This window comes from Ornithorhynchus anatinus, chromosome 13 (assembly GCF_004115215.2).
Source record: "Ornithorhynchus anatinus isolate Pmale09 chromosome 13, mOrnAna1.pri.v4, whole genome shotgun sequence".
NCBI lineage: Eukaryota > Metazoa > Chordata > Mammalia > Monotremata > Ornithorhynchidae > Ornithorhynchus > Ornithorhynchus anatinus.
This window is the reverse complement of record NC_041740.1, coordinates 40,097,620-40,123,741: the sequence shown is the minus strand read 5'-3', so window position 1 is coordinate 40,123,741 and position 26,122 is coordinate 40,097,620. Positions and strand designations below refer to the sequence as shown.

Below are 26,122 nucleotides of genomic sequence, written 5' to 3'. Positions count from 1 at the left end.
CGCCTGCCGCGTGACCGCGGGCCGGTCACCGGACTCGCCCGGGCGTCCTCCTCTGTCCAACGGGGACCGGAGACGCGGCCCCCCTCTCCCCCCCCCCCCCCGCTTAGACCGCGGGCCCCGGACGAGGCGGGGACGGCGTCCGACCCGCCTCTCGCGTTTCACCTCCGATGCCCGGTACGGCGCTCGGCACCTAGGGAGCGCTTAGTGCACGCCGCGATGACTGCCGAAAGACCGTCGGCCCCACGTGGGACGGGGACCGGGCCCGATCTGCGTATACCGTCTCCTCCCCAGAGCTCGGTACGGTGCTCGGCACCTGACGGCGAATACCGTCGTCCGTATTCTTTCTAGACCCTAAGCTCCTTGCGGGCAGGGAACGTCTACCGACCCTGTTGTATCGCCCTCCCCCGAGCGCCCGGTCCAGTGTCTGGCGCACGGTCAGCGCTCAGTAAGTACCACCGCTGGATTGATCGATTGTCCGTCCCCTGATTCTGCTGCCCCCCGGCCGGTGACTTCCAGAACCACCCTTCGATGTAGACTGTAAGCTCGTCGTGGGCAGGGGACGTGTCCGGCCACCGTCACGTCGTCCTCTCCCAGGCGCTCCGCCCGCGGCGAGCGCTCAATAAATCGAGCGAATGGATGAGTGACGTGCTCGTCTTTCGTTTCTCCTACGGCGATCTCCCCCCCCCCCGCTCCTTTGGCTGGCCGCTTCCGGCGGCCCCCCGGGTTCCGTCTCCCGCCGTTTCCGAAACCCACGGCCGAGGGCTCCTTCGGCCCCCGGAAGCCCTTTCCCAACTGGGCCCGGGCCCGTGAAGGTTCGGTGTGTTTCCCCGCTGCCGCACCGCCCAGCTGGATCTCATTTTTCCGGATGTTGTGAAAGGCCCATCCGGGGGCTAAGTCAGCGCCCCGTCATCCGTGGCCTGACCCCCTGCCCGGTCCCCGGTCCCGCCCCCCGCCCCCGTACTCCGCCCTGGAGCGCAAGTCTCTGCAAACCCTCTTCCCGGACGGAACCACAGAGACGTCATCCCTTCGCCTTCGGATCGTCCCGCTTTCTCCCGAGGAGCCGTGTGGCGACCGCTGGGATCGGCCTCGGGACCAGAGGTCGCCAGTGGGCCCGGGAGAAGAAGGCCCGGAGTCCGGGAAGCAGCGTGGCCCGGGGGTTAGAGCACGGCCCTGGGCCTCGGGAGGGCCCGGGTTCTGATCCCGCCTCCGTCGCTTGTCTGCCGGGTGACCTTGGGCGCTTTACTTCACCTTTCTCTGCCTCGGTTCCCTCCTCTGGACCTCGGTGGCCCATTCCCCCGCCAGGAGCCTGAAAAAAAACCGCTCGCGACTGGAGAGATAACAATCGTAAAAATAACGACGGTGATGGGATTTGTTTGAGCACTTACTCTGTGTCAAGCACCGTTCCAATGATGACAATATATTCTGTTAATGAATTGTACATCGCCTCGATTCTATTCAGTCGCCGTTGTTTTTACGAGACGTTCTTCCCCTCGCCTCTGTTTATCGCCGTCGTTCTCGTCCGTCCGTCTCCCCCGATCGGACCGTCAGCCCGTCGGACGGCGGGGACCGTCTCTGTCTGTTGCCGACTTGTTCATTCCAAGCGCTTAGTACGGTGCTCTGCACATAGTAAGCGCTCAATAGATACTACTGAATGAAATACTGTTGAATGAATGAATAATAGCATCCGTGAAGCGCCGTTCTAAGCGGACACGGGGTTCGGTCGGTCCTCTTTACTGAGCCGCTGCCTGCGTGCAGAGCACTCTGGTAAGCGTTTGGTATGAGTTAATCGCACCGGGCGCGGTCCCACGGGGGCTTCACAGCCTAAATGGGCAGGTATTGAGCTCCCCTCTAGGTATCGAGCTTCTTGTGGACAGGGAACGCGTCTACCAACCGGGCTGCGTTGTACCTTCCCAAACGCTCAGTACAGCGCCCTGCATCGCTCACTAAATACCGCGATCGACTGAAGTCAACCAACTCACGACCGGACTGCGGACGCCGGGATTTCCCCACCGGGTGACAAGGTCCAAAAAACGTTCCCCCCGCGTGGCCCCTAAGTGGAAGACTGCGCCCAGGAGCCACAGGAAACGCCTAGTGGAGTGCTCCGCGCGGACTAGGCGCTCCGTCGATGCCGATCAGCCGGTCGTGTGCAGAGCGCCGTCCTAAGCTCTGGGGCGGGTACAACGGAAGAGTCGGCAGACGTGTCCCCTGCCCACAGCGGGCTCACGGTCCGTGAGGGGCAATCAACAAGTGACGGATACGGACGTAAGTGCCGCCCGGGAGCCGGTCAGGGCGACGCAGAAGGAGGCGGGAGAAGGGGAAAGGGGGGTTCAGTCGGGGAAGGCCTCTTGGAGGAGGCGGGCCCTCGGGGAGGTTTCGAAGGGGGGAGAGGGCAACGGTCCGGCAGGAAGAGGGAGGGCATCGGTCGATCGGAGGGGAGACTCCAGCTTCGAGGCGGCGAGTGCCGCCTCCGCGACCCCGCACGGAGATGGAACTTTACCTCAGATGGCAGGGAAATGTCTCCGCGCTGACCTCGGGAAAGCCACCGTCCTCCGCTACGTCCTCCCGCCCCAGGCTCCGAAGTCACGGGTGGCACCGGGGAAAGTACAGATGCCACTAGGACAAAGCCCTTATTGTCCGGTTCCCGGTCGGGAAGGGATTACCCCGGCGTTCGGTCATTCACGCGGTCGTATTTATTGAGCGCTTACTGTGTGCAGGGCACCGACTGAACGCTTAGAGAGTCCAATTCAGCAGCCAAGAGAGCCAGGCCCTGCCCAACGAGGGAGTCGGGGCGATGGGGAGGGGAGGAGGAGCGGAGCGGAGGAAGGGGGGGGGGACGGACTCTGATGGGAGGATTTATTTTGTAAACGAGGTGTCCGTCCCCTTGATTCTCTTTATCGCGATTAAGTTCGTGGCTCAGTGGAAAGAGCACGGGCTTTGGAGTCAGGGCTCGTGAGTTCGAATCCCAGCTCTGCCACTTGTCGGCTGTGTGACTGTGGGCGAGTCACTTAACTTCTCCGTGCCTCAGTTCCCTCATCTGTAAAATGGGGATTAAGACTGTGAGCCCCACGTGGGACAACCTGATTCCCCTAGGTCTATCCCAGCGCTTAGTACAGTGCTCTGCACATGGTAAGCGCTCAATAAGTAGGAAGGAAGGAAGGAAGGAAGGAAGGAAGGAAGGAAGGAAGGAAGGAAGGAAGGAAGGAAGGAAGGAAGGAAGGAAGGAAGGAAGGAAGGAAGGAAGGAAGGAAGGAAGGAAGGAAGGAAGGAAGGAAGGAAGGATGCTAGCTTGGCACACCCACCCAACTCAGAGAAGCGGCGTGGCCCAGTGGAAAGAGCCCGGGCCCGGGAGCCGGAGGACCCGGGTTCTAATCCCCCCTCCGCCGCTGGGCGGCCCCGTGACTTTGGGCAAGCCATTTCACTTCTCCGCACCTCGGTTTCCTCGTCGGTAAAATGGCGGTTAAGTCCTACTCCTTAGGCCCCCTTATGGGACGGGGACGGCGTCCAACCGGATAACCTTGTTTCTACCCCAGTGCTTAGTATAGTGCTCGGCACATAGTAAGCCCTTAACCCGAAAGAAGCAGCGTGGCTTAGGGGATAGAGCCCCGATCTGGGAGTCAGAAAGACCCGGGTTCTAATCCCGGCTCCACCCCACGTCTGCTGCGTGACCTTGGGCAAGTCGCTTCACTTCTCGGGGCCTCAGTCACCTCATCTGCAAAATGGGGATTAAGCCCCACGGGGGACAGGGACTGGGTCCAACCTGATTCACTTCTGTCGATCCCAGCGCTTAGTACAGTGCTTGGCAGAGAGTAAGCGCTTAACAAGGGCCATTATGCCTTCGATAGTATTTACTGAACGCTTACTACGTGCAGAGCACCGTCCTAAGCGGTGGACGATGGACGATTCGGCGACAGATAGAGACCATCCCTGCCCAACGACGGGCTCACGGTCTGAACGTTAGAACCCGGGTCCCTCTGACGCCCGAGCCCGGGCTCCATCCATTACGCCACACCGCTCCTCGAGCAGAGGGACCGTGTCTTCTTACTCGACTGTGCTCTCCCAAGTGCTTGCCCAGTGCTCCGCACGCAGTAATCGCCCAAAGTACATACCTGATGGATCTTAATCTTCCGTCACTCCTCGTAGGGAAATTTCCCCAACCCAAGCGATCGGCGGCAAGTCACTTCACTTCTCTGGGCCTCAGTTCCCTCATCTGTAAAATGGAGATTAAGACCGCGAGTCCCGTGGGGGACGGGGACTGGTGTCCGACCTGATTCGCTTGTGCCCACCTCCCGGGCTCAGCACGGTGCCCGGCACATAGTAAGTGCTGAACGAGTGAATACCATTAAAAAAAAAAAAAATGACCATAGGCCGAACCCAGATGAACTTGGAAGGATGGATAGATATCATCAAGGCTCAGATTCAGAAGAAACATCACAAGGAAAGCACCCAGGGCCCAGTAGTCTAGCGATCACACAACGGGGCCCAAGTCAAAAGAGCCAAATCGTACACCGTACGCCTGACTCCCTCACTCTTTCGCTCCCAGAACCCAGGGAGGGAGATTGTTATTTCTGAATCTGGGTCGCGAAAAAACAAAGATGCACAAGCAACAAGGACAGGTCCCTCCTGTCGATCAGCCGATCACTGCCCCTAATTAATCAACAGACAGTTGCTCTCCCCCGCACCGTCCAAGTCTTATCGAAGGCCCCTCTCCTCCAAGAGGCCTTCCCCGACTAAGCCCCCCTTTCTTCTTCTCCCACGCCCTTCTGCGACACCCTGACTGGCTCCTTTTATTCAAGTGCTTGGCATATAGTAAGCGCTTAACCAACACCGTCGTGATCATCCGCCCCACCGCGCTTCTGTCCACACCTGTCATTCATTGTTACGTGCTTACTATGTGCCAAGCACTAAGCGCCGGGGGAGATACAGGGTGGTCAGGTGTCCCAAGTGGGGGCTCAGAGCCTTCGTCCCCGTTTTACAGATGAGGTGACCGAGGCACAGAGGAGTGACGTGACCTGCCCCAGGTCACACAAGCAGCCAGGTGGCCGGGATTAGAACCCACGACCTCGGACTCCCAAGTCGGGGCTCTTCCCGCTGAGCCACGCTGCTTCGACGGGACGCCACGCTCCCGTGTCCTGTGCCCTCCTAAATTCCCGCGGTCAGTCAACTGTATTCGCTGAGCTCTTACCGTGTGCAGAGCGCTGTACTAAGCGCTCGGGAGAGTGCAACAGAGCAGTATAACACACACGCCCCCCCGCCCACGACGAACCTCCGGTCCAAAAGAGAGCGTACAGTCCTTCCACGAGAAGCCTCACCTGGTAAGACTGCCATTTGTCAGCTGGGTGACTCTGGGCGAGTCACTTAACTTCCCTGTGCCTCGGCTCCCTCACCTCTAAAATGGGGATGAAGACCGCGAGCCCCACGTGGGACAACCTGATGGCCTTCCACAACGCTTAGAACAGCGCTTGGCACAGAGTGAGCGCTCACCGGATACCGTCATTCTCGTAGGCCTCCGACTCCCCGGATCCTACAGGCCCGCCGTCCGCGGACGCGGTTCCTTATCCCCTCCTGAGCACTTTGTCTCGATCTTATTCCGTTACGGGGATCGGACCGTCAGCTCGTGGCGGGCGGGGCGATGCGTCTGCCGACCGTTGAATTCCATTCATTCGTTCGATAGTATTTACTGAGCGCTTCCTAGGTGCAGAGCGCCGTACTAAGCGCTTGGGATGAACAGGTCGGCAACAGACAGAGACGGCCCCCGCCGTCCGACGGGCTGACGGTCCGATCGGGGGAGACGGACGGACGAGAACGATGGCGATAGATAGAGTCGAGGGGGAGAACGTCTCGTAAAAACAATGGCAACTCAATTCTACCCTCCCGGACGCTTAGCCCGGTGCTCCCCGCAGGGAGAGCGCTCAATAAATACCACCGACGGTGACGACTACTCGGTGACCGTTCTGGTGTCGGTCTCCCCTGTCGGAGTGCGGGTTCACGGGGAATGTGACACCTCTCTGTCTTGTGCCGCTAGGCTCCTCTAGACCCTAAGCTGTCGTGGGCCGGGAACGTGTCCGTTATTTTACTGCGCTCTCCCAAGCGCCCTGCGTACGGATAAACGCGACCGAATGAACCAACGAAACTGTATATATTTTCGTTACCCTATTTATTTTGTTAATGAATTGTACATCGCCTCGATTCTATTTAGTTGCCATTGTTTTTACGAGATGTTCTTCCCCTTGACGCTGTTTAGTGCCATTGTTCTTGTCTGTCCGTCTCCCCCGATTAGACTGTAAGCCCGTCAAACGGCAGGGACCGTCTCTATCTGTTGCCGACTTGTTCATCCCAAGCGCTTAGTACAGTGCTGTGCACATAGTAAGCGCTCAATAAATACTATTGAATGAATGAATGAATACTTCCCGACCGCTTACTCGTCCTACGCCGTCGAGTCTTCCCCGACCCGGAACGACACCACGGTCGCATCTCCCCCGGCACGCCCCGCTCTCCAGCCGCAATCGATGGATCCCCGGAGTTTTCTCCGTAAAAACCGGGATGCGGTTGACCGTCGCCGCCTCCCGCGCGGCCGACTGGAGCCTCCGCCCTCGCCTCTCTCCCGTGCCGCTGCTGCCCGGCCCGGGGGAGTTTTGCCCGGCGGCCGCCGGCCCGCCGCCCGCTGGCCGAGCTAGGAGCGGAACGGACGGGCCCCCGCCCGACTCCCCGTCCCGTAGCCGAGACTGGTAGAGGACTGGAAACTCTCCCGAGAGGGCAGTCGCTTACTACAGGCCCCCGAAACATTCCCTGCCGATAAGGGGTTGGCCGGCTAAGGCCGGCCGGACCGAAGTCAACGGCAGCGGTGAGAATAAGCGGCACTAAAGGTCTGGAGAATTAGGTGCCATTTCGAGGTTCTTTTTACCGCGCGGAGGTCAGAAGTGAAGGCTGTATGAGAACTCTGTTTCCATCCCCCCGCGTATCTACACACGCACCCCTCCCAAGTGCTTAGGACAGCGCTCCGCGCATAGGAAGGACTCCGCCGATGGATTGGAGATTGAAGGAATGACCTTCGGCTTGGCCTCCTTCGATTTGATTAACAGAAGTGCCAATAATAATAAAAACAGCACTTGGGAAGCGCTTACTACGTTCTGAGCTCTGGGGTAGATAGACGTTAATCAGGCTGGACGCGGTCCCGGTCCCCCGTGGGGCTCACGCTCTTAATCCCCGTTTCACGGAACCGAGGCCCGGAGAAGTAAAGCGACTTGCCCGGGGCCACGGAGCGGACGTGGGGCGGAGTCGGCATTAGAACCCGGACCCTGCCGACTCCCAGGCCCGGGCTCTACCCGCTGAGTCACCGCCGCTTCCCCGCCTCTCCCCTCTCTCCGGTCTCTGCCGGGCGACCTCGTGACTTCTCGCGCCTTGGTTTCCCCTTCTGTAAAACGGGAATAAAAAGCCCCGTCGTCCTTCCCCGTTAGACGGCGAGTCTCAGGCGGGACGGGTCTGCTCCGAGTGCCTCGGATCCACCCCAGCGCTCGGTACGGCGTTCGGCACGCGGTCGGGTGCGTAGGAGGCCGGAGGGAAGGTGTCCCCCCCCGCCCCCACCCCGACCCCAAGCGCCGTTCGGAGGGGCCTCGGGAAATAGCCCGAAGAGGCTACCCGACAGCTGAGGATCCGGCAGTTGCACAACGGCCGAAGCCTGTGCTCCCCTCGCTTCCCGCATTCCTGGAACCGAACCCTCCCCCCCCGTTTCCCAACCCCCGCCCCCCCCCCCCCGACCGGCTCTTCCTCGGGAATGCAATTTCATCAGTTTGTTTCCATTACCAACCACCCGCCGAAGAACCCCCGTGGCCGGGTGCCAGATGACTTTCGAGCTGTAAACAAAAATGCGCTTTAGGGGAATTTGAGAACTCCAGAACGCGGGGAGGAAGTGCCTCGCACGGATCGGAGATGCCACGGCCACGTCGGGACCAGACCCCCGCGGGCAGGAGACGGGCGAGGCCGGAGCCCGGCGGGGCCCGGCTCCGTCGAGGGGGACCCGCCGGGGGTCGGGCTCGGGCGGCCCGCCGCCGCTTGGGGCCGACCCGCGGGCCCGGCTGGGCCGAGATGACCGACCCCGAGATCCGGACCGGTAGCTTATTCCGGAAACCCCGGGGCATTTTGACGAAGTTTAGAATCGTTTCAAGTGGCCTGGAACTCGCCCGTAAACTCCCGTTAAGCCCCTCGAGGACAAAGATCTCATCTTCTAACGCGACGGTCCTCTCCTGATGATAATAAAATAATCATAGTAACAGTAATCATAATAACCGTGGTGTTTCTTAAGTACTTAACTAGGCGCCAAACACCGTGCTGAGCACCGGGGGGGGAAGGGAGGGGGTAGGAAGCGACGCTCGCGGTCTGAGGGGGGAGGGGGATGGGGCTTTTATTCCCATTTTACAGAAGGGGAAAGCGAGGTGCCGAGAAGTCACGAGGTCACCCGGCAGGCAGTGGGAGGGTCAGGACTGGAACCCAGGTCCGCCTTCCCAGCCCGGAGCTTTTCTCACAGGACCACGCTGCTCCTCGAGCCCAGAGTAGAGGGTCCTGAACGGGGCGGTGGCTGAATCGATAACAGGAGCGAGAGCAATAGTAATGCAGAGTAATAGAGAAGCGGCGCGGTCCAGTGGCTAGACGGAGCCCGGGCCCGCGGGTCAGAAGGCCGCGGGTTCTAATCCCGGCTCCGCCGCCCGTCGGCCGCGGGGCCTCGGGCGGGTCACTCGGCTTCCTCCGTGCCTCGGTCACCTCATCTGTAAAGAACGGGGATTAAGATCCCGAGCCCGGGGCGGGGACCGTGTCCGACCCGGCGCTCGGTACGGCATCCACCCCGGCGTTCAGAACGGTGCTTGGCACGTACTGAGTGCTTAACAAGCTCCGCGATCATAATTACTAATAGCGACGAAAATAACGATAGCGTCTGTTAGGCGCCTTCTGTGTGCCGAGCGCCGGGGGAAGAGAATGCCCCAGTGAGAATTCGACAGAGGCCCGGACCGCCAGGGCCTCACGGTCCGAGAAGGAGGTGGGGAGGTCTTTGGCGACAGACGTTATCATCATCATTAGACCCGTTAAGCACCGACTCTGTGCCGTTCACCGTACTAAGCGCCGGGGTAGACCCGAGCTAATCACGTCGGACGGAGTCCGCGGCCCCCCGCGGGGCTCGCGGTTTTAATCCCATTCGCGGATGAGGCCACCGGAGCCCGGAGAGGGCCGGCATTCGTCCGGAATCAGAATCGGACTCTAGGAGCCGGGAGTCTCCGGGGCACCACTTTAATAAAAATGTCGGGCCCCACTTCCAGGTTTTTCCCAGAAGCCGGTTTCCTCTCCTTAATGAGCCGTGGGATAAAAGAGCCTCTTCATTTTGTTTACCGTCAGACCTTTCAGGCATCAGGCTGGTGACTCGACACGACGTTTATAGAGCGACTGAAAAACAAGCAAACAGCCTCTGTGCCAGGAGGAGCGGCGGGGCCGAGCGGAAAGAGCGCGGGCCTGGGAGTCAGGAGAGCTGGGTTCTGATCCCGACAACGCCGCTCACCTGCCGAGGGGCCTCGGGAGGGTCGGGTGACGCCCCTGGGCCCCGGTTTCCTCATCTGGAAAACGGGGATGCGGTCGATCGTTATCTGTCGAGCGCTTACCGCGTGCGGAGCGCCGTACTAAACGCTCGGGCGAGTCCACCCTAACAATAAAGGGACGCGTTCCCCGCCCGCAGCGAGCTCCCGGTCTAGAGGGGGAGATGGATGTTAACAGAAAGGAATAAATCGCAGACTCAGTACCCGTTCTCCCTCCCCTTTGGGTTCTGAGTCCCACACGGCACGGGGACTGTCTCTGATCCGCCCCCGTCCGCATCGGCCCCGGCGTTTAGTCCGGTGCTGGGCGCATAGCAAGCGCCGGACCGCGTGGATAAACGAGAGCGTGGCTCTCGGTGAGGATCTGTGTCATCGCCCGTCGCTAATAACGGGAATTTCCTGCCCGCATTCTTGTAATCTTTATAGATCACGGAGGTTTCAGAGGGAAATAAGGTCACTACTTCATTGGAAGAAGAAGTTCTTCCTGCCCGGGACTGGGGCGGGGGGGGGAATGTGCCATCCCACCGCTCTGCACAGAGTAAACTGCTCAGTGAATACTCAGTAAATACGACCGAATGAGCCGATTAGACCTCGGAGCGTCGGAAACACGTAAGAGTAGGCGGCAGGAAGCCCCGGCTCAGAGGCTGGATGCGCGAGCGTGTGAACGTCACCGACGTTGAACGACGTCCCCCCCTCCCCCCCCCCCGTGATTGTCCCGCATTCAAAGATCCGTCCAACCCCAACCGAGCAAAAGTCACCTTAGATGACGCCGCCGTCGGACGATCCGACCGCGTTTCATGCAGGTGGATAATGACCGTGATCACGACGGTATCTGTTAAGCGCTTACTATGTGCCGAGCGCTGCTGTACGCACCGGGATAGGTACGAGGTTATCGGGTTGTCCCACGTGGGGCTCGGGGTCTTAATCCCCGTTTTCCAGACGAGGTCACTGAGGCCCAAGGAAGTCCAGCGACTTGCCCGAAGTCACCCAGCTGACAAGCGGCGGAGCCGGGATTAGAACCCGCGCCCTCCGACTCCCGAGTCGGGGCTCTTTCCTCTGGGCCGCGCTGCTTAGTAGATCCTTGTGGCGCCAGAATCAGGGGTGTTACTCGCCTAAAGCATCCCAAAATCCGGTTCGGTGACCCGGTTTCGTCCCGCGATGGGGCACCGTCATCACATTGGGACCGGCGTATCGTAGGGGGGGCTCCGTCCGAACACAGGCGGTGGCACATTCAGGGGAATTTAAAGAAAATAATAATAATTCAAGAAATGTTCTAGGGGCATAGAATGAAAACTTAAACCTCTGGAACCACCTTGCCGTTATTTGGGGCGCGGCCGAATAGCGACCTAAAATGCCCCTCTGGACTATAAACTCCCTGTGGCCAGAGAACATGCCCGACTCTGTGGTAGTATAATAATAATGGTACTTATTAAGCGCTCACTAGGTTCCAGGCGCTGTACTAAGCAGGTCGGACACAGTCCCTGTCCCACAGGGGGCTCGCGGCCTTAATCCTCGTCTTACGGACGAGGCAACTGACGCACCGAGAAGTGACCCGCCCGCGATCGCCCGCGGAGCCGGGATTAGAACCCGGGTCCTTCTGACTCCCGGGCCTGTGCTCTACCCACTGGGCCACGCTGCCCCTTCTGCTTGGGTCAAGAGCCCTCTAACAGTCCGCCTCACTGTTCCCCGCCTCGGGAGCCAACCCCCTCCCCCGTGCCACTCTCCGGAGGAGCCCGGGTCCCGACCTCGAGACCGGAAGCTCGTCGCGGTTCCGTTTTTGTGCCGCCCTCTCCCGAGCGCTCGGCCCGGCGCTCCGCACACGGTGAGCGCTCGGGAAATGCCACCGATCCATCGACCGACCGCAGACACGGACGTCACCCCGCGGCCTTGGGTCCAGAACACGTTTATTTCTTCTGGTCAACGCACGGGGCCCGACGCATCTCGCCGCCCCCGCCCGCCCGCGCCCGCCCGGGTCGCCCTGCCATCGTCCCGCGGAGACGTCCGACGTCCGAGGGGGCGTCCCGTGCCGGAGGAACGGCCCTCCTCTGAAAAGCGTCCTCCGGAGGAGATCCGAGGCCTCCGGGGAAAACGTAACGAAAAGAACCAAGGGCGAGGAGAGTGAAGTCGCAGGTGTCCGGGGCCCGCGCGCTGCAGCGGGAGGCCTCCGTGTGCAGGGTGGAGCGGGGAGAGCCGGGGGGGGGGGAGACGCCGCCGAGGCGGACGCGCTGACCCTGCTCCTCGCCCCGGGGGCCGGGGGCCGCTTTCCGGCGGGCGGCCAAGCCGACGCCATCGTGGCCGCCCGTTCCCGGTCTCCGCCGCTCCCCCGCCCGACGCTGACGTCGGCCCTTCTCTCCCAAACCCAAGGCTCCGACGGAACGGCGGGGACCTGCGGAGGGGAAGGCGGGGCGAAGCCCCCCCGTCGGGCCCCGGGGAAACCGGGCCGGCGGCCGAGGCCTCCCCCGGACCCCGGCCGGGCCCGGGCTTCTCTGCCGGGGGTCGGCCGACCGGCTCTCGCGCCCCCGAGACGGTCCGGGTCCCGCTTCTCCCCTCCCGGGGGCGAGGACCCCGACGGGGGACCCCGGCTTCGGCTCGGGTCGGCCGGGCGCCCCGGGGGGGGCGGCGGGGGGCGGTTCCGGAGATACCCCCCCGCCCGCTGAGCTAATCGCGGGGGGCCCGCGGGGATCCCCGCTTGGAGAAGAAGGCGGCCGCCCTCTTGGGCGGCCGCGCGCGGGGACCCGGGTCGGCGGGGGCCTTGGGGGAGGGGGCCCCCCGGGGATCCACCTCCTCCAGGCGCGGGCAGGGCGGGGGCGAGGGAGGCGGCGAGCGGCCGGCTCCGGGGGCCCGGCGGGCGGGCCGGGGAGGGCGGGGGCTCCCGGCGGCCCCCGGCCGCGGGCGCCCCGGGTCGTCGCCCCGGTCCTTCAGAAGGCGCTCGATCTCCTCTTGCAGGGACAGGCGGGGTCGAGGCGGACGTCTCGGCGCCTCGGCCGGCTCCTTCCTCCCGGCGGGGACCTCCGCCGCCTCCCCGGCGCCCGTCTGCTCCTCCGGAGCCGGGAGCGGAGGCCGGGGGGCGGCCGCGGGCCGCCCGCCGGGGCGGCGGCCGACTCCCCGCCTCTGCCAGCCCTCGCCCTCCGGAGGCCGGGGGCGCGGGCAGACGGCCGCCGCCGCCCCGGGGGGCCGCTGGCCGCCCCGGCCGCCGGGGGCTTCTTCCGTCTCGGCGGGGCCCCGGGGCCGGGGGCGGACCGGGAGGCCCTCGGCATCGAGGCCGTAGGCGCGGACGGCCCGCTCCCGACGCAGGGTCCGCTGGTCCGTGAGCGGGCGCGGCTCCTCCGGCAGCTCCGAGCACGAGGCCTGAGGAAAAGCAGACGGCGACGGGGGATGACACGGGGGCCCGGGGGGGGGGGGGGAGGGGGCGGGGGGCCGGAGATCCGGGGGCCTCCGGCCGACCTCCCGGCTGGCAGGATGATGATGATAATAATAATCGGAATACTTCAGAATAACAGTAATCGAATTGTGGTGTTTCTTAAGCGCTCCCTACGTGCCAGGCACTCTTCTAGGCGCTGCGGGGGGGGAATACGAACAGTTCGGGTTGGTCGCGCATCGGGCTCACGGTCTTCGTCCCCAGAGGAGGTAAATGAGGCCCAGAGAAGCCAAGTGACTTGCCCCAAATCACACAGCAGACGAGCGGCGGGGCCGGGATTAGGACCCACGGTCTTCCGGCTCCCGGGCCCGGGCTCTATCCGCTACACCGCGCCGCGTCTCTTACTCTGGGTCAAGCATCTGACGGCTGAGGGGACCGAGGCACAGAGACGTTGTAATAATAACAATAACGATTACGGTATCCGTCGAGCCCCTACTCCGCGCCGAACCGTTCCAGGCGGCGGGGTGGATACGAGGTCGTCAGGTAGGCTCACGGTCTCCGTCCCTATTTCACGGATGAGGTCACCGAGGCACCGGGTAGCGCCCGAGGTCACCCGGCAGGCAAGCGGCAGAGCCGGGATCAGCACCCAGGTCCTTCTGCCTCCCGGGCCCGGGTTCTGAACCACGCCGCTTCTCTGGCCGGGCCAGCCCAGGCAGGAAGCTGCAGGGCCTTCGCCCGAATCCTTCTCGGCCCAGCTCCTCCGCTCCCGGCGGGCCGGGGGAGAAGGGTGAGATGCGGGGTGGGGCGCGGGGGGGCGCCTCGAAACGCCTCGGGACGGCGGCCCCCGAACACCGGGACCCGATCCCGGCGCTCTGGGTCGGTTGCGGGCGGGGCAGGTCTCTACCGACTCGGTCCCACCGTCCTCCCCCAAGCGCCTCGCTCAGTAAATACCCCCGATGGACGGACGGTTGAGGGGCGGATCACGCCCGGAGGGGCGGCTCCCCTCTCGGGAGGAACTAAAACAGCCAGCAGGACCCCCCGACGGGACTCCGGCCGAGGCCCTCGGTTGGCGGCGCGCCTTAGAGGGAAGGGCCCGAGCCACGGGGACCTGGGATCTAATCCCGGCTCCGCCACCCATCCGCTGCGTGAATGACCTTGGGCGTCCACCTCCACTTCCCCGGGCCCCGGCAAACGGGGATCAAGACCGCGAGCCCCACGCGGCGCACGGTCGGGCGGCCCACCCGACGGCCCCGCGGCCACCCCGGGGCCCGGCCCGGAGGCCACCCCGGGGCCCGGCCCGGAGGCCACCCCGGGGCCCGGCCCGGAGGCCGGAACGCGGCAGACGGCCGCCGGGGGCCGGGGGCCGGAACCCGAAGACCCCCGGGGGGCCCGGCCCGGGGCCCGGGCCCGTGGGAGGCCCTTGAGGAACGGGCCGGCCTAACTCGGGTCCCGGGGCCGGCCCCTTCGGCCGCGGTGCCACAGTGCACTCTGGTGGCTTCCTCCCGTTTCGGCCAGCCTCGGCCGCCCGGCGGGCCGAGGAGGGCCCGTTCCGGGTCGGAGCGTTGGGAATGCCTCACTGCGGGCCCATCTCCTCCGAGAAGCCTCCCCCGACGAAGCCCTCCTCTCCCCTCCTCCCGCGCCCGTCCGCGTCGCCCCGACTCGCTCCCTCGGCTCGCCCTCCCTCCCGGCCCCACGGCACCGACGTCCTCCCCCGTCACCCGTCTCTTTCCGTTGGGGTCCGTCTCCCCGTCCGGACTCTAGGCCCGCCGAGGGCGGGGACGGCGTCCGTTCCTCCCTCCCCCGGCGCTCGGTCCGGGGCCCCGCACGCGGTAGTCTGACCGACCGCCCGAGGGGGTGGGGAGGGGACGTCCCACCCCGGCGGCCCCGGGCCTCACCTCAAGGCCGCCCGGCGGGTCCGCGGGCTTCTCCCGGAAGGCGTGGAGGTATCCGTCCACCAGAGCGGTCAGGTCGGACGCGGTCCCGTCCAGGAGCGCCAGGCGCAGGGGCAGCAGGTACGCGGCCTCCAGGGCCAGCGCCTTCGGCAGGGCCGGCGGGAGGGGCCGTACCAGCCACAGCCCGGCATTCTCCTGATAACCGACGACAGCGACGATACTCACTCGTAGGGCGCTTACTACGAGCCGGGCACCCGTCCGAGCCGCGGGGGAGACACGGGTCCGTCGGGGGGCTTTTCGGAGAAGCGGCGGGGCCCGGCGGGCCGAGCACGGGCGCCTGGGGGTCGGGCGGGTCCGGGTTCTAATCCCGGCCCCGCCGCTTGCCGCTGGGTGACCCTGGGCGGGTCACGTCGCCTCTCTGGGCCTCGGCTCCCTCGTCTGTCACGTGGCGATTAAGAGGGTGGGCCCCGTGCGGGACGGGGACCGCGTGTCCCGCCGGATCGAGTTCTGTCGCAACGGTGCTCGGCACCTGGTTAAGTGCATAACGAGAGCTTACCGTATTATATATCGTTATGTAGGTATCCTCATTATTATGGCTATCGTTCTGTTCTTCCCGAGCACCCGCGGCGTACGTGGAATAGACGGCAATATCCCTCGGCCTTTTAGGACCCCGGTCCTCCACCGCTCACCTCAATCAGCCTCTGCCGGTCACCCAGGAAAGCCATCCGTCCGGCGGGGAGCTTCAGGTGCCGCATCAAGCTCTCCTGCAAGGTGCTGACGCGGTGCGGGAGGTAGCCCCCCGTCTCTCTGGAAAACTGAAGGACGTCGGCCACCTGCGGGGCGGCGAGAGGGAGAGGGAAGCGGCCGAGGCAGCGGACGGGGGGGGGGGCGGAACGCAGCCGGGCGACCGCCCCCGCCGGGGGCCGGCCCCAACACCACAGCGATCGTTTTATTCTCGTTTAATCCGATGAGCCCTCGTGGCTCCCTGAGAAGCGGCGTGGAGGAGACTGGAGGGGAAGTGGCCCCGGGGTCCGCTGCTTGGGGAGATCCCGGACCCCCCCCCCCGGACCTGGGCTCGGGGGAGGGGGCCCTTTATCCTGCAGCGGCCGGGCCACCTGACGGGATGCCGGCAAACCTCGGGCACCGACGACGACGACGGTACCTGTTAAGCTCTTACTATGTGCCAAGCGCTTTTCTAAGCGCTGGGGGAGATAGAAGGTCATCAGGTCGCCCCTCGTGGGGCTCCCAGTCTTCATCCCCGTTTTCCAGATGAGGGAACTGAGGCGCAGAGAAGTGAAGCGGCTTGCCCGAGCACAGCGCGGACGAGTGGCGGCGGCGGGGTTAGAACCCACGTCCTCTGACTCCCGAGACCGTGCTCTTGCCACTGAGCCACGCTGCTTCTCAGGGAGCCACCACGGCTCGTCAGATTAAACGACGATGAAATGATCGTCGTGGTGCTTGCCGCGTGCTCGCTCTGCGGACCGAGCACTCTTCTAAGCGCCGGGGTGTGGACGACGTCGGCCCTTGTCCCACGTGGGGCCCGTGACCCGAGCGCCGTCCTAAGATCGTCGGGTCCGACGCGGTCCCCGTCTCAAGCGGGAGGGGGAACGGGCACGGAATCCCCAACGGGGATGAGGAAACTGAGGCGTGGGGAAGTTCGGTGACTTGCCCAGGGTCGCCCGGCGGGCAAGTGGCGGAGCCGGGATCGTCCCACGGGTCCTCTGACTCCCAGACCCGGGCTCTTGCCGGTGGCCACGCCGCTTCCCCCGAGTCGACTTTTGATTAACGAGGGGAATAAAAGGATGAATCGCTCCTCGCCCTACCAAACACCTGCCAGTCTGACGCAGGTGGAACCCAGCGCCGGGACGAGGCTGGGCTCTCCCCGGCAGGCCACGGGCCACCGTCCGTGGGAAACGACTGACCTCGAGACGACTTCCTAAACCCTCCTCCCCACCCGGGGGCCTCTGTTCCTGGAAATGCTCCCCCCCCTAATCTTTCCTGCCAGGCCTCCTCCGTTCCTCTCCTGGCCCGGCTCTCCTCCTTACCCCTCCCCGCCCCCCACGCCGGGATCGGCCTCGGCCCCGTCCGCGTCCCCGGTCCGAGCCGCGGTGCCGCCGGGTGGTCCCGGGGGGCTCCCGGAGGGGCCGACGGAGCCGGAACTGAACCCCGGGGCGCGGCCCCCCGGGGTTCCGCCCGTCTGGGGTTCCCGGCCGCTGCTCGGGACCGGCCGGGGAGAGACTCTCGCTGACCGCCCTCGGGCCTCCCGGCTAGTCATAATAATCGTGACGTCTGCCGAGCTCTTCCTTTGCGCCGGGCACCGTACTGAGCACCGGGGTGGATACCGGGGTGGGGATGAGAGGCAGCACGGCTTAATGGAAAGAGCACGGGCGCGGGAGTCAGAGGTCGAGGGTTCTGATCCCGCCCCCACCACTCGTCTGCTGCGACCCGGGGCCGGTCACTTCACTTCTCTTGGCCTCGGTTCCCTCATCTGTCAAATGGGGGCTTAAACGTGTGAGCCCCACGCGGGATGAGCTGATCACCCTGTATCTCCCCCAGCACTCGAAACAGCGCTTGGCACGGAGGAAGCGTTTACCAAGTACCAGTGTCGTCATTACTGTCGGGAAGAGAGGGGAAGACGTGATCCGCGGGGAGGCGGGGCGGGCAGGAGGGGTGGCCCGGGACCGACTGACCTCCTCCCCCCGGCCCCGGCCCCGGCCCGCTCCCCCGTGCCCACCTGGGTGTCGAAGACGTTGGCCAGGACGATCCCGTACTGGTGGGCCAGGCAGTCCGAGAGCCACCGGCAGTCGTGCGTAACCTGAGGGAGTCAAAGCCAAAGATGGCGACGCCGCCGGCCCCGTCTCCCGCCCGGCGCCCGACAGCCCCCCGCCGGGCCCGGCCGACGGCCCCCTGCGCCACTTGCCTTCAGAACGCCCCGGTCCTCCAACACCAGCCGGAGGCCGTTCTCGAAGGCGCGGTGCCCCAGGAGGTGGATGTCAAATAAATACACCCGTGCGGTCGTGGCCACCTGCAACGCAACCACCCGGGCCCAGGCGGGTGAGACCGCGGCGGGGGAGGGTCCGGGGGGGGGGGGGGGGGGCACACGGCGGATGTCCCTCACCCCCCAAACAGAGGACCCGGGGTCCCGGCCACTGACCGGGCGGCCCAACCTGCAGCGGAGACCCGGGCCTGCCCAGAGGGACAAGTACCCTCCCTCGTGCGCTTACAACATCCCCTCTTCCCGGTGATCCCCCCTAGGCTAGAGGAGGGCGCCCCGCAGCCCGGAGGGGGCCCCCGACCGGCCGCCGGTCGATCCCTCCCGCCTCGCCGCTCTGCCCGCGGCAGCGAAAACTGAAACGCGGACACCGTCGCGTGTAGGGACGCGCGTTTCGTAGGTTCGCCCGGCTGCCTGGACGAGCGGCGTGGCCTAGTGGCAAGAGCAGGGGTTTGGGAGTCAGAGGAGGCGGGTTCTAATCCCGACTCCGCCACTCGTCCGTTACGGACCCGGGGGAAGTCACCTAACTCCTCCGGGCCTCGGTTCCCTCATCCGTAAAATGGGGCTTAAGACAGCGAGCCCCACGTGGGCCGGGGACCGGGTCCGACCTGATTACCTCGTATCTACCCCGGGGCTCAGGAGAGTGCCCGGCCCATCGTGAGCGCTTAACAAACACCATCAAAAAAATACCACGGTTCCTCTCCTCCTCCTACCTGCAGCCAACAGAGCGTCCCGTGACGACTCGGTGGAACGCCTTCAGCGGCCACGCTCAGGACACTCTGCTTCTTGATGTGCGTCATCTAAACGGGGCCCCAGGAGGAACGGCGGTTCACCGGGGTGGGAGGGCGGGAGGGCCCGGCCAATCGCGGCCGAAGCGGGCCCGACGGGACGCAAAGCCGGGTGGGCCCGGGCCCGTGACCCGGGCGACTGCCCGGGTGAACCCCCGGGCCGGCCCTGCCGGCTTCCCCCTTGGGGAGCCTCGGCAGGGCAACCCCGGGGAGCCACCCGCTCCCACCCACACGGGACGGTGACCGGGTGGCGGGCACGGGCCCCGGTGCCGCGCCTCTTCTGCGGACGACTCCGGGACTCGGTTCCCCGAGGAAGCTCCAGACGCAAGGAAGGTGGGGGGGGGGGGGCAGGTGACTGTTGGGAAAAACGCTCCGGGCGGAGGTTTCCCCGAAGCCCCGGGTCCTCTCGGCTCATGACCCTCGAGGGGTTAAACCCATGGTTGGGTTGCTTGGTGCCTTCTTGAGGCCAACGACTAGCCCCCGCCCGCCCCACTAACCCCCCGTTATTATCCCAGTGGTGTTTACCGGATGCTTCCCGGGTCTCACCCGGTGTGTTTACCGAGTGCTCGGGACGTACGCCGTACGTACGGGGTCTCTGTCCCACCCAGGCCCCGCGATCTAACGGTTGGCCGCGGCTTGAATCGTCCCTCTTTTCCGGAAGAGGAGACTGAGGTTCAGCGGGGGGAAGTGGCTCGCCTAAGGTCGCACAGCAGACCGGCGGGAGAGCTGGGTTGAGGACCCGAGTCTCCCGGCTTCCCCGTGGGCTACGCGGCCGCCCGCCTCCGTTCCTCGGAAGCGCTCGGATCGTCTCCCGACCGCCGCCTCCCGCTGCCTCGGGGCCGCAGGTGACCCTGGGCAAGTCACTTCACTTCACCGAGGAAGCAGCATGACTCAGGGGCAAGAGGACGGGCTTGGGAGCCAGAGGGCACAGGTTCTAACGCCACCTCTGGCAACCGCCCGTCGCGTGACCTCGGGCAAGTTACTTAACTTCCCCGTGCCTCGGTTACCTCATCTGTAACCGACGGGGACCGTGTCCAACCCGATTACCTTGTATCTGCCCCAGTGCTTAGAACAATGCCTGGCACGTAGTAAGTGCCTAACGAATGTCCGGAACGCCCCCCCCAACAAAAAACGATAACAAAAAACCCCCGATTAGCCGGCCTCGATCCCGGTGCTTAGTACGGCACCTGGAACTTAGAAAGTGCTCGAGTGATGCCATAAAAAAACAAAATGGGGTTCCCCCTTCACCCCGGAACTCTAGCCCGGGCAGAGGGGCCTGAGGAAACGGCATCCATCCCTTTCCACCGGGCCGTCCAAGTTCAAGAGGAGATCGCAGGGGTCCGGGCCGGACGACTGATCATCCCCCCGGGGACGGGGCGGACCCGAGGCTCCCCTGTATCGGGCAGGACGGCCGATTCCGACTGCTACGTTACGTCTCTTCGGCCTCCGTCCTTCTTCAAAGCGGGAAGACGCGATTGCGGAAGGGAGCGGGCCCCGGCTGTTGCGTCGGCAACGCCGGACTTGCGTGCGCTTCGGGGACGGCCCCGCTGGGGGCCCGGGGAGAAACCGCCCGGCTCCGCTCCCTGCTCCGCGAGCAGGGGAAGCAGGGCGGCCCGGCGGCCGGGGCCCGGCCCTGGGAGTGTTGGACACCTGGGTTCTAATCCCGGCACCGCCGCTTGCCGGCCGGGTGACCTCGGGCCGCTCGCTTCGCTTCTTCGAGCCTCGGTTTCCTCCTCTGTAAAATGGCGATTCCATATCCGTTCTCCCTCCTACTTCGAGTGTGAGCCCCGTGCGGGACTGGGACTTTATCCGAGGTGTTTCTCTCACATCTCCTCCAATGCGCAGTGCAGCGTTTTGCACGTAGCGAGCGCTTACCGAACACCGCAAGTAACGTTATTAGGGGAAGGCCTCTGGGGGCCGGGCCATCGGGGGTGAAACTCTGAACGAACGAACCACCACCTCGGGACGTTCTGCCAGGGGAGGGGGCCTGGCGGAAAACCTGAAAGACAGCCGGCCGGGGCGGGCGGTGAAGACCGCAGGGGATCACCTGCCGGGCGGCGGCGTGCCCGTCGACCGGTCCTGCGTGGTCGACCCCCTTCACGTGCCCTTTGCACCGTGCTGTGCCCCGTGCGGGCGGGGCCGAGGGAGGGCGGGGGCGGCGCCGGGCCGGGCACCCCGTCGCCCTAATCAACGCCTCCGCCGAGCTGCGCGTCGGGACCGGGCCGGGCCCCGGGAGGCTCCGGCCACGCGTCGCCCGGGGCGGCTCGACCGGGAGTGAGCTCGTCGTGGGCAGGGAGCGCGTCCCTTTATAGTTATAGCCTCCTCTCCCGAGCGCTCGGGACAGTGCTCTGCACACGGTAAGCGCTCGATCCTTGCGACCGAATGAATAAATACTCACGGCCGAGCTGAACCTCTGCTGGAACTGATCGATGACGGTGAACGCCACGACCTCTCCGTCTTCTGCGGGAGAAGCGGGGCACGACGGTTACCCTCCTCTGCCGGGGCGTTGCCACGGGCCGCAACGCGCCGCTTCTCTATCTAACGTATTCTACTTGCACAGGAATCCACCGAGGACTGAACCGTATCACTCGTGTAACGTTTCGGTCACTCACAGTTCTCGCCCAGGGCAGCTTCTGGGTCCCGGTTAACTGGGAGACCTCCTCACCACAAGATCTACGTTGTCTGCCAATTTCTTTTTTTAAATAGTATCTGTCGAGCGCTTGTTACGTGCTAAGCACTGGGCTAGATACAAGTTATTCGGATCGGGCACGGACCGAGAGCCTCACGGGGCTCACAGCCTTAATCCTCACTTTCCAGATGAGGGAACCGAGGCCCAGAGAAGCGAAGTGACGGGGCCCGAGATCCCACAGCAGACAAGTGGCGGAGCTGGGATCGGAACCCGCGTCCTCGGACTCCCGGGCCCGTGCCCTCCGCACTAGGCCGCGCTGCGTCTCTCTTTCGGGCAGGGCTCCGAATCTCAACGGGCCCCCAGTTGCCCGAGGGGCCGGGGGGCAGGCAGGACGGCGGGTTACCTCCGGGGTTGTACTTGTAGGGCGGTCGCAGCGGGGCGGTCTCCGGCACCAGGGGAGCGGGCGTTGGCGGTCCCTGACTCCGCTCCGATTCTCTCGGTCGGTCCAGTCTGGTTCCCTCTGGGTTGGCGCTGTCCGGGTACCGGGCAAAAAAAACCTCCCGTGAGGACGTGCCCTGAAACCCACACGCCTCCCCCGACCGCCCCTCCTGGTGCTAGGGCCGGGGGCGGGGGAGCGGTTGCCCCTCCGGGCTCCGGCTACCACCCGACGGGCGATCGGGGGGGTGCTCTCCCAGAGGTCGGCCCCGTTGGGCTCGACGGGCCGTGCTGCTCAAGCAGCGGCCCGTGCTGATGCCCGGGGGCCCGGGAATGGGTGAGCGCCACCCTGACACTCTGGAAGGCTGGATTCCTCTACTCCCCGGATGCCTCTTCCCCTCTCGGAGCAGCAGAGGGAAGAGGCTGGTCCCCCATCGAACCGAAGTCTGGGTCTCGGGTGGGGGGCCGAGAGTGGGTTGGCCGCCGCCTCACGGCGGGGACCCTCCCCCATCTCACCTGGCTCCTGGCCGCCTAACGAGGGCCTGCTTTTTCCAGGCCGGATGCGTCTCCTCGGCGGGCCCGCTGCCGTCTCCGGACCCGTCAGGCGTCCCCGTTCCTCTGGCTGCGCCGCGGTCTTCTTCATTGAGCATTTCCACTGAAAGACCATCGGCTCCTCACAGCCCTCCGTTTAAGACCAAATCGCCAACGCCGCCCCTCGCGCCCCCCCCCCTCCAAATCGACCCGCTGACAACCCCCACGCCCCAGCAGGGCACGCTAGTGGTGGTCCAAGCTGTTCGGGGGGCTCAGCAGGTCCAGGGCGGCCGGGAGGCGACGCGGCCTTACGGAAAGACCTCGAAGGAGATCGGGAGTCTGGAGGAGGGGGGGTCCAGGCCCTCCTCCGCCACTCGCCCGCCGTGTGACCCTGGCCAAGTCACTCGGTGTCTCTGGGACTCGGTGCCCTCATCTGTGGAATGGGGAGAAGATTCCTGCTCTTCTCCTCTCTCTCTCTCCCTCCCAGATCGCGGAGTCCCAGGTGGGACGGGGGTCGGGTCCGACCTGATTCCGTCAGGGCTGACGAAAAGAGCGTCGTCAGTTTTGCCATCCTTGGCCTCTCCGGGCTCGAGGGGAAACGCAGCGCTGGAGCAGAGAGCTCACCCGCCCTCCCCACTGGGCTCATCGGGAAGGAGAAAACCGCTCACCATTCTTAATCTCATGCCCAAAAAACATCTTCACTCCGGGAACGCTCCGTCCGGTTTCTACATTCTTCACTAAGTTAAAAATCAAAGCCACGTTATTAACAGCAGCAGTCATTCTGCTCTTGCCTTAGGGGAAACCTACCAAGGGAGGGGTCAGAATGCTCAACTATCAATCGTCTTAAAAAAAAAATACCGCCTCACTACCAAAAACCCCAACTACGGTAAGACCTGTTCTTCTGCCAGAAACACGAGCCGTTCTACCCCACCCGCTAACATTCCGCCGAACCCCACGGACCAGAGCTCGCCCGGCAAAGTCGAAACGCACGCGATCTTCGTCCGAGAGCTTGGGCCAAAATCCCAGTCAGGTGGGGAACGGGGGGGCAGAGGCGGCGGGTTCGGCCCACGCGGTCATTTGCCCCGGTTACTGAGCGTTTACCGGGAGCAGAGCGTCGTACTGAGCGCTTGGGAGAGTACGGTGCAATTTACCTCCGGGTGCTCGTGGGTCGGCAAAGCCCGGGGTGGTCCGGGGATCCGGGCCCCGTCAAACACCGAGATGGTCTCCTGATTTTACCGTTTGTCTCTACGCTTTAGCACGGTGCCTGTATGGCGACTGTAAGCTCCTCGGGGGCAGGGACCAAGTGGAGAGAGCCCGGGCCCGGGAATCAGGACCTGGGTTCTAATCCCAGCTCCGCCACAGGTCTGCTGTGACCTCGAGCAAGTCGCGTAACTTCTCTGGGCCTCGGTTACCTCATCTGTAACATGGGGCTGAAGAGCGTGAGCCCCATGTGGGACAGGGACTGGTGTCCAACCTAACTTGTATCTCCCCCAGCGCTTAGAACAGTGCTTGGCACACAGTAAGCACTTAACAAGTGCCATCATCATTAGTATTACCAACTCTGTTGTAGTATATTCTCCCACTCTGCATACAGCAAGAGCTCGAGAAATTCCACTGATTAATTCCCTTTCTGCTCCACCTTCCCTACTTCTCCATCGCTACGCTCCCCCCGCCAACTACACGGCCTGGTGGACGTTTTACTGTCTCTCAAGCAACTGTCATCCATCTTTCATCGAATCAGAGAACCGGGAGCAGGAGGAAAATGAGCATCCAGACACCTTTCTTCAGGACTATACTCCTGCTGGGGTCCACGTGCTGCAGAATTCCCTCAAAGGTGCCGCAGACCAGGGTGATTTTCAGCTCTCTCCCCAGCACCTGGTTGAGGAAACTGCAATCGCCCCTGGGGTCCATTTGCTTCGATTTCCCGATCTATCTCCAGAGACCTTCAGTTTAAACATAAAGAAGGGGGAAACCGTGATTTTTTGCGATTCTTTTTTCCAGAAAATGAAACCAACAACAAAAACCCGGAAATCACACCTTCACGGTACTTAAGACAGCAGGGAGAAGAATCCGAGCCTAGTGTGGCTAAAAGGCAGTGTGGGCTAGTGGGGAGAGCAGAGGACCAGGAGACATGGGTTCTAGTTTCACTGACCTGCTGTGTGATCTTGGATAAATCGCTTTTCCTCTCTGGGGCTTCAGTTTCCTCCTTCTCTGTAAAATGGGGAGAAGATGCATTATGAGTGCCATTTGGGACCAGATGTCCTTGGGCCTAGCTCCGCGCTAAGCAGAAAGGCGGTAATTATAATGAAGTTACGATGAGAGCGGACAGAGAATAACCCTCACAAAGCAGCAGGTCCACAGTTGAGCTTACCCTTTAAATCATAAAAACAGGGAGAGTGTGATAAATGACAACACTGAGAAGCACCGGGGCCTAGTGGAAAGAGCACGGGCCTGGGAATCAGACGACCTGGGTTCTAATCCTAGGCTCTAAAACCTGCCTGCCGTGTGAACTCGGGCAAGTCATTTAGCTTTTTGGGGCCCAGCTCCCTCATCTGTAAAATGGGGATGAAGTCTGGGAGCCCCACGTAGGACATGGATTGGGTCCAACCCGATCAGCTCGTCTCTTCTCTAGCAGCTTAGGACAGTGCCTGGCACGTAGTAAGCGCTTAACAAATACCATAAAAAAAAAAAAAGCAAAAAAAAAATTTAGTCAGGGCGAATTCTGTTGTCCTCTATCAAGTGCTTGGTATGGTGCTCTCCAAAGAGTAAGTGCTCAATAAATACCACCGACTGAGCTTGCCTCGCTTCTTACCATTAACACATGGAAAGCTGTCAAAGATGACGACTGTGCCAGTTAGCGCGGGCGAGTGGGTGAGTGTGAGAAGTTATTTTTACGCCACCGTCTAACGGTTAGACTCACAACCTTGGGCATCTTCATAACCTCAGAAACGCTCACGGCCTCCCACCGCAATTTACCTTCTCTTCCTCCTATCACGAATCGTCTGTCTCCCCTGCTAGACTGTGAGCTCCCCCCGGGCAGGCAATTATATTTATTAATTCTACTGGACTCTCTCTAGGACTTGGGAGGATGCTTTGTATTCAGTAGATTCTCAGTAAATACGATGAATTGACGGGCATTAGAAAATACCCCGACATCCTACAAGTCCAGATGGATCCTAAACCCGCCGGAAAAAAACCCCACACCGTAATTTAAAGCTGGGTTTCTTTCCTCCTTCTGTTGAAATTAACCGGTTTGGGAAAGGAGTGCATCTCTACAGATTCAGCGGGAGAGAAACAGGAACCGGGCTGCTGATGAAGGGGGAAATGAAAGCTGGAGATACCGAACTGTTAAGGTTGTTTTAAAAGAATAATAACAGGGAGATTTGGGCAAATAGGAAATTAATCAAAACCTTATAAACGGCTGCTGATACAAGTCAAGAAAAAGGAAACAAAATAGTACTACACAACTAACTGATAAGCATGAAATCATAATTTTTGAAAAGCCCTGGAGAACCGGGAGGGTTAAAGGTTGGGAGGAAAGGGAAAATTAAAATGTTATTTTTCAAATGAATAGGAAATAGGGGATTGGCACTTACTCCACGGTGAGCCTAGTGTAAGAAAATAAATATTCTTTTTCTAACAGGCTCATAAATGCTCCCAGAAGTTGATGAATGGGAACATCTGATAAACCCGAGTAGAGAAAGTTGTGGGTTTAAAAAAAAACAAAAACCCAAAAGCTCTGCAAATTGCTTTTTATAAGGAGAACAATGGACATTGTCTGGGAGCTTGGAAAGGAAAAAATACCCAATGAGAAACTTATTTTTTTTTACAAGATTAAATGATGCGGTGCACCAGGCGGACGTATCCTGATTCCTTGACCGAAGACCCTGGTGTCTCGGGCCAATTTTACCCTTGAATTCAGATC

General features: G+C 62.8%; 1 protein-coding gene across 1 annotated transcript; it reads right to left on the bottom strand.

The window, feature by feature from the left end:
• Positions 1–11,476: 11,476 nt before the first annotated feature.
• On the bottom strand, positions 11,477–24,390 carry EXD1 (exonuclease 3'-5' domain containing 1). Its single transcript, XM_029077404.1, has 13 exons — positions 24,350–24,390; positions 23,976–24,140; positions 22,866–22,934; positions 22,183–22,321; positions 21,635–21,762; positions 21,001–21,062; positions 18,528–18,614; positions 17,743–17,847; positions 17,557–17,637; positions 15,512–15,655; positions 14,826–15,017; positions 12,467–12,920; positions 11,477–11,958 (listed from the first exon to the last, which is right to left on the bottom strand). Exons 2-13 carry the CDS (start codon positions 24,106–24,108, stop codon positions 11,477–11,479), a joined length of 2,076 nt encoding a protein of 691 aa, XP_028933237.1. The 5' UTR covers positions 24,109–24,140; positions 24,350–24,390.
• Positions 24,391–26,122: the final 1,732 nt, after the last annotated feature.

Bases quoted from the DNA above. Each gene is read 5' to 3' on its own strand.
- EXD1 (XM_029077404.1), bottom strand. From the start codon at position 24,108: ATGGACCCCAGGGGCGATTGCAGTTTCCTCAACCAGGTGCTGGGGAGA. The intron at 21,063-21,634 runs GTAACCCGCCGT...CTTCTCCCGCAG, and splicing joins CTACAAGTACAACCCCGGAG to AAGACGGAGAGGTCGTGGCG. The intron at 18,615-21,000 runs GTGAGTATTTAT...GGCCCCGTTTAG, and splicing joins AGCAGAGGTTCAGCTCGGCC to ATGACGCACATCAAGAAGCA.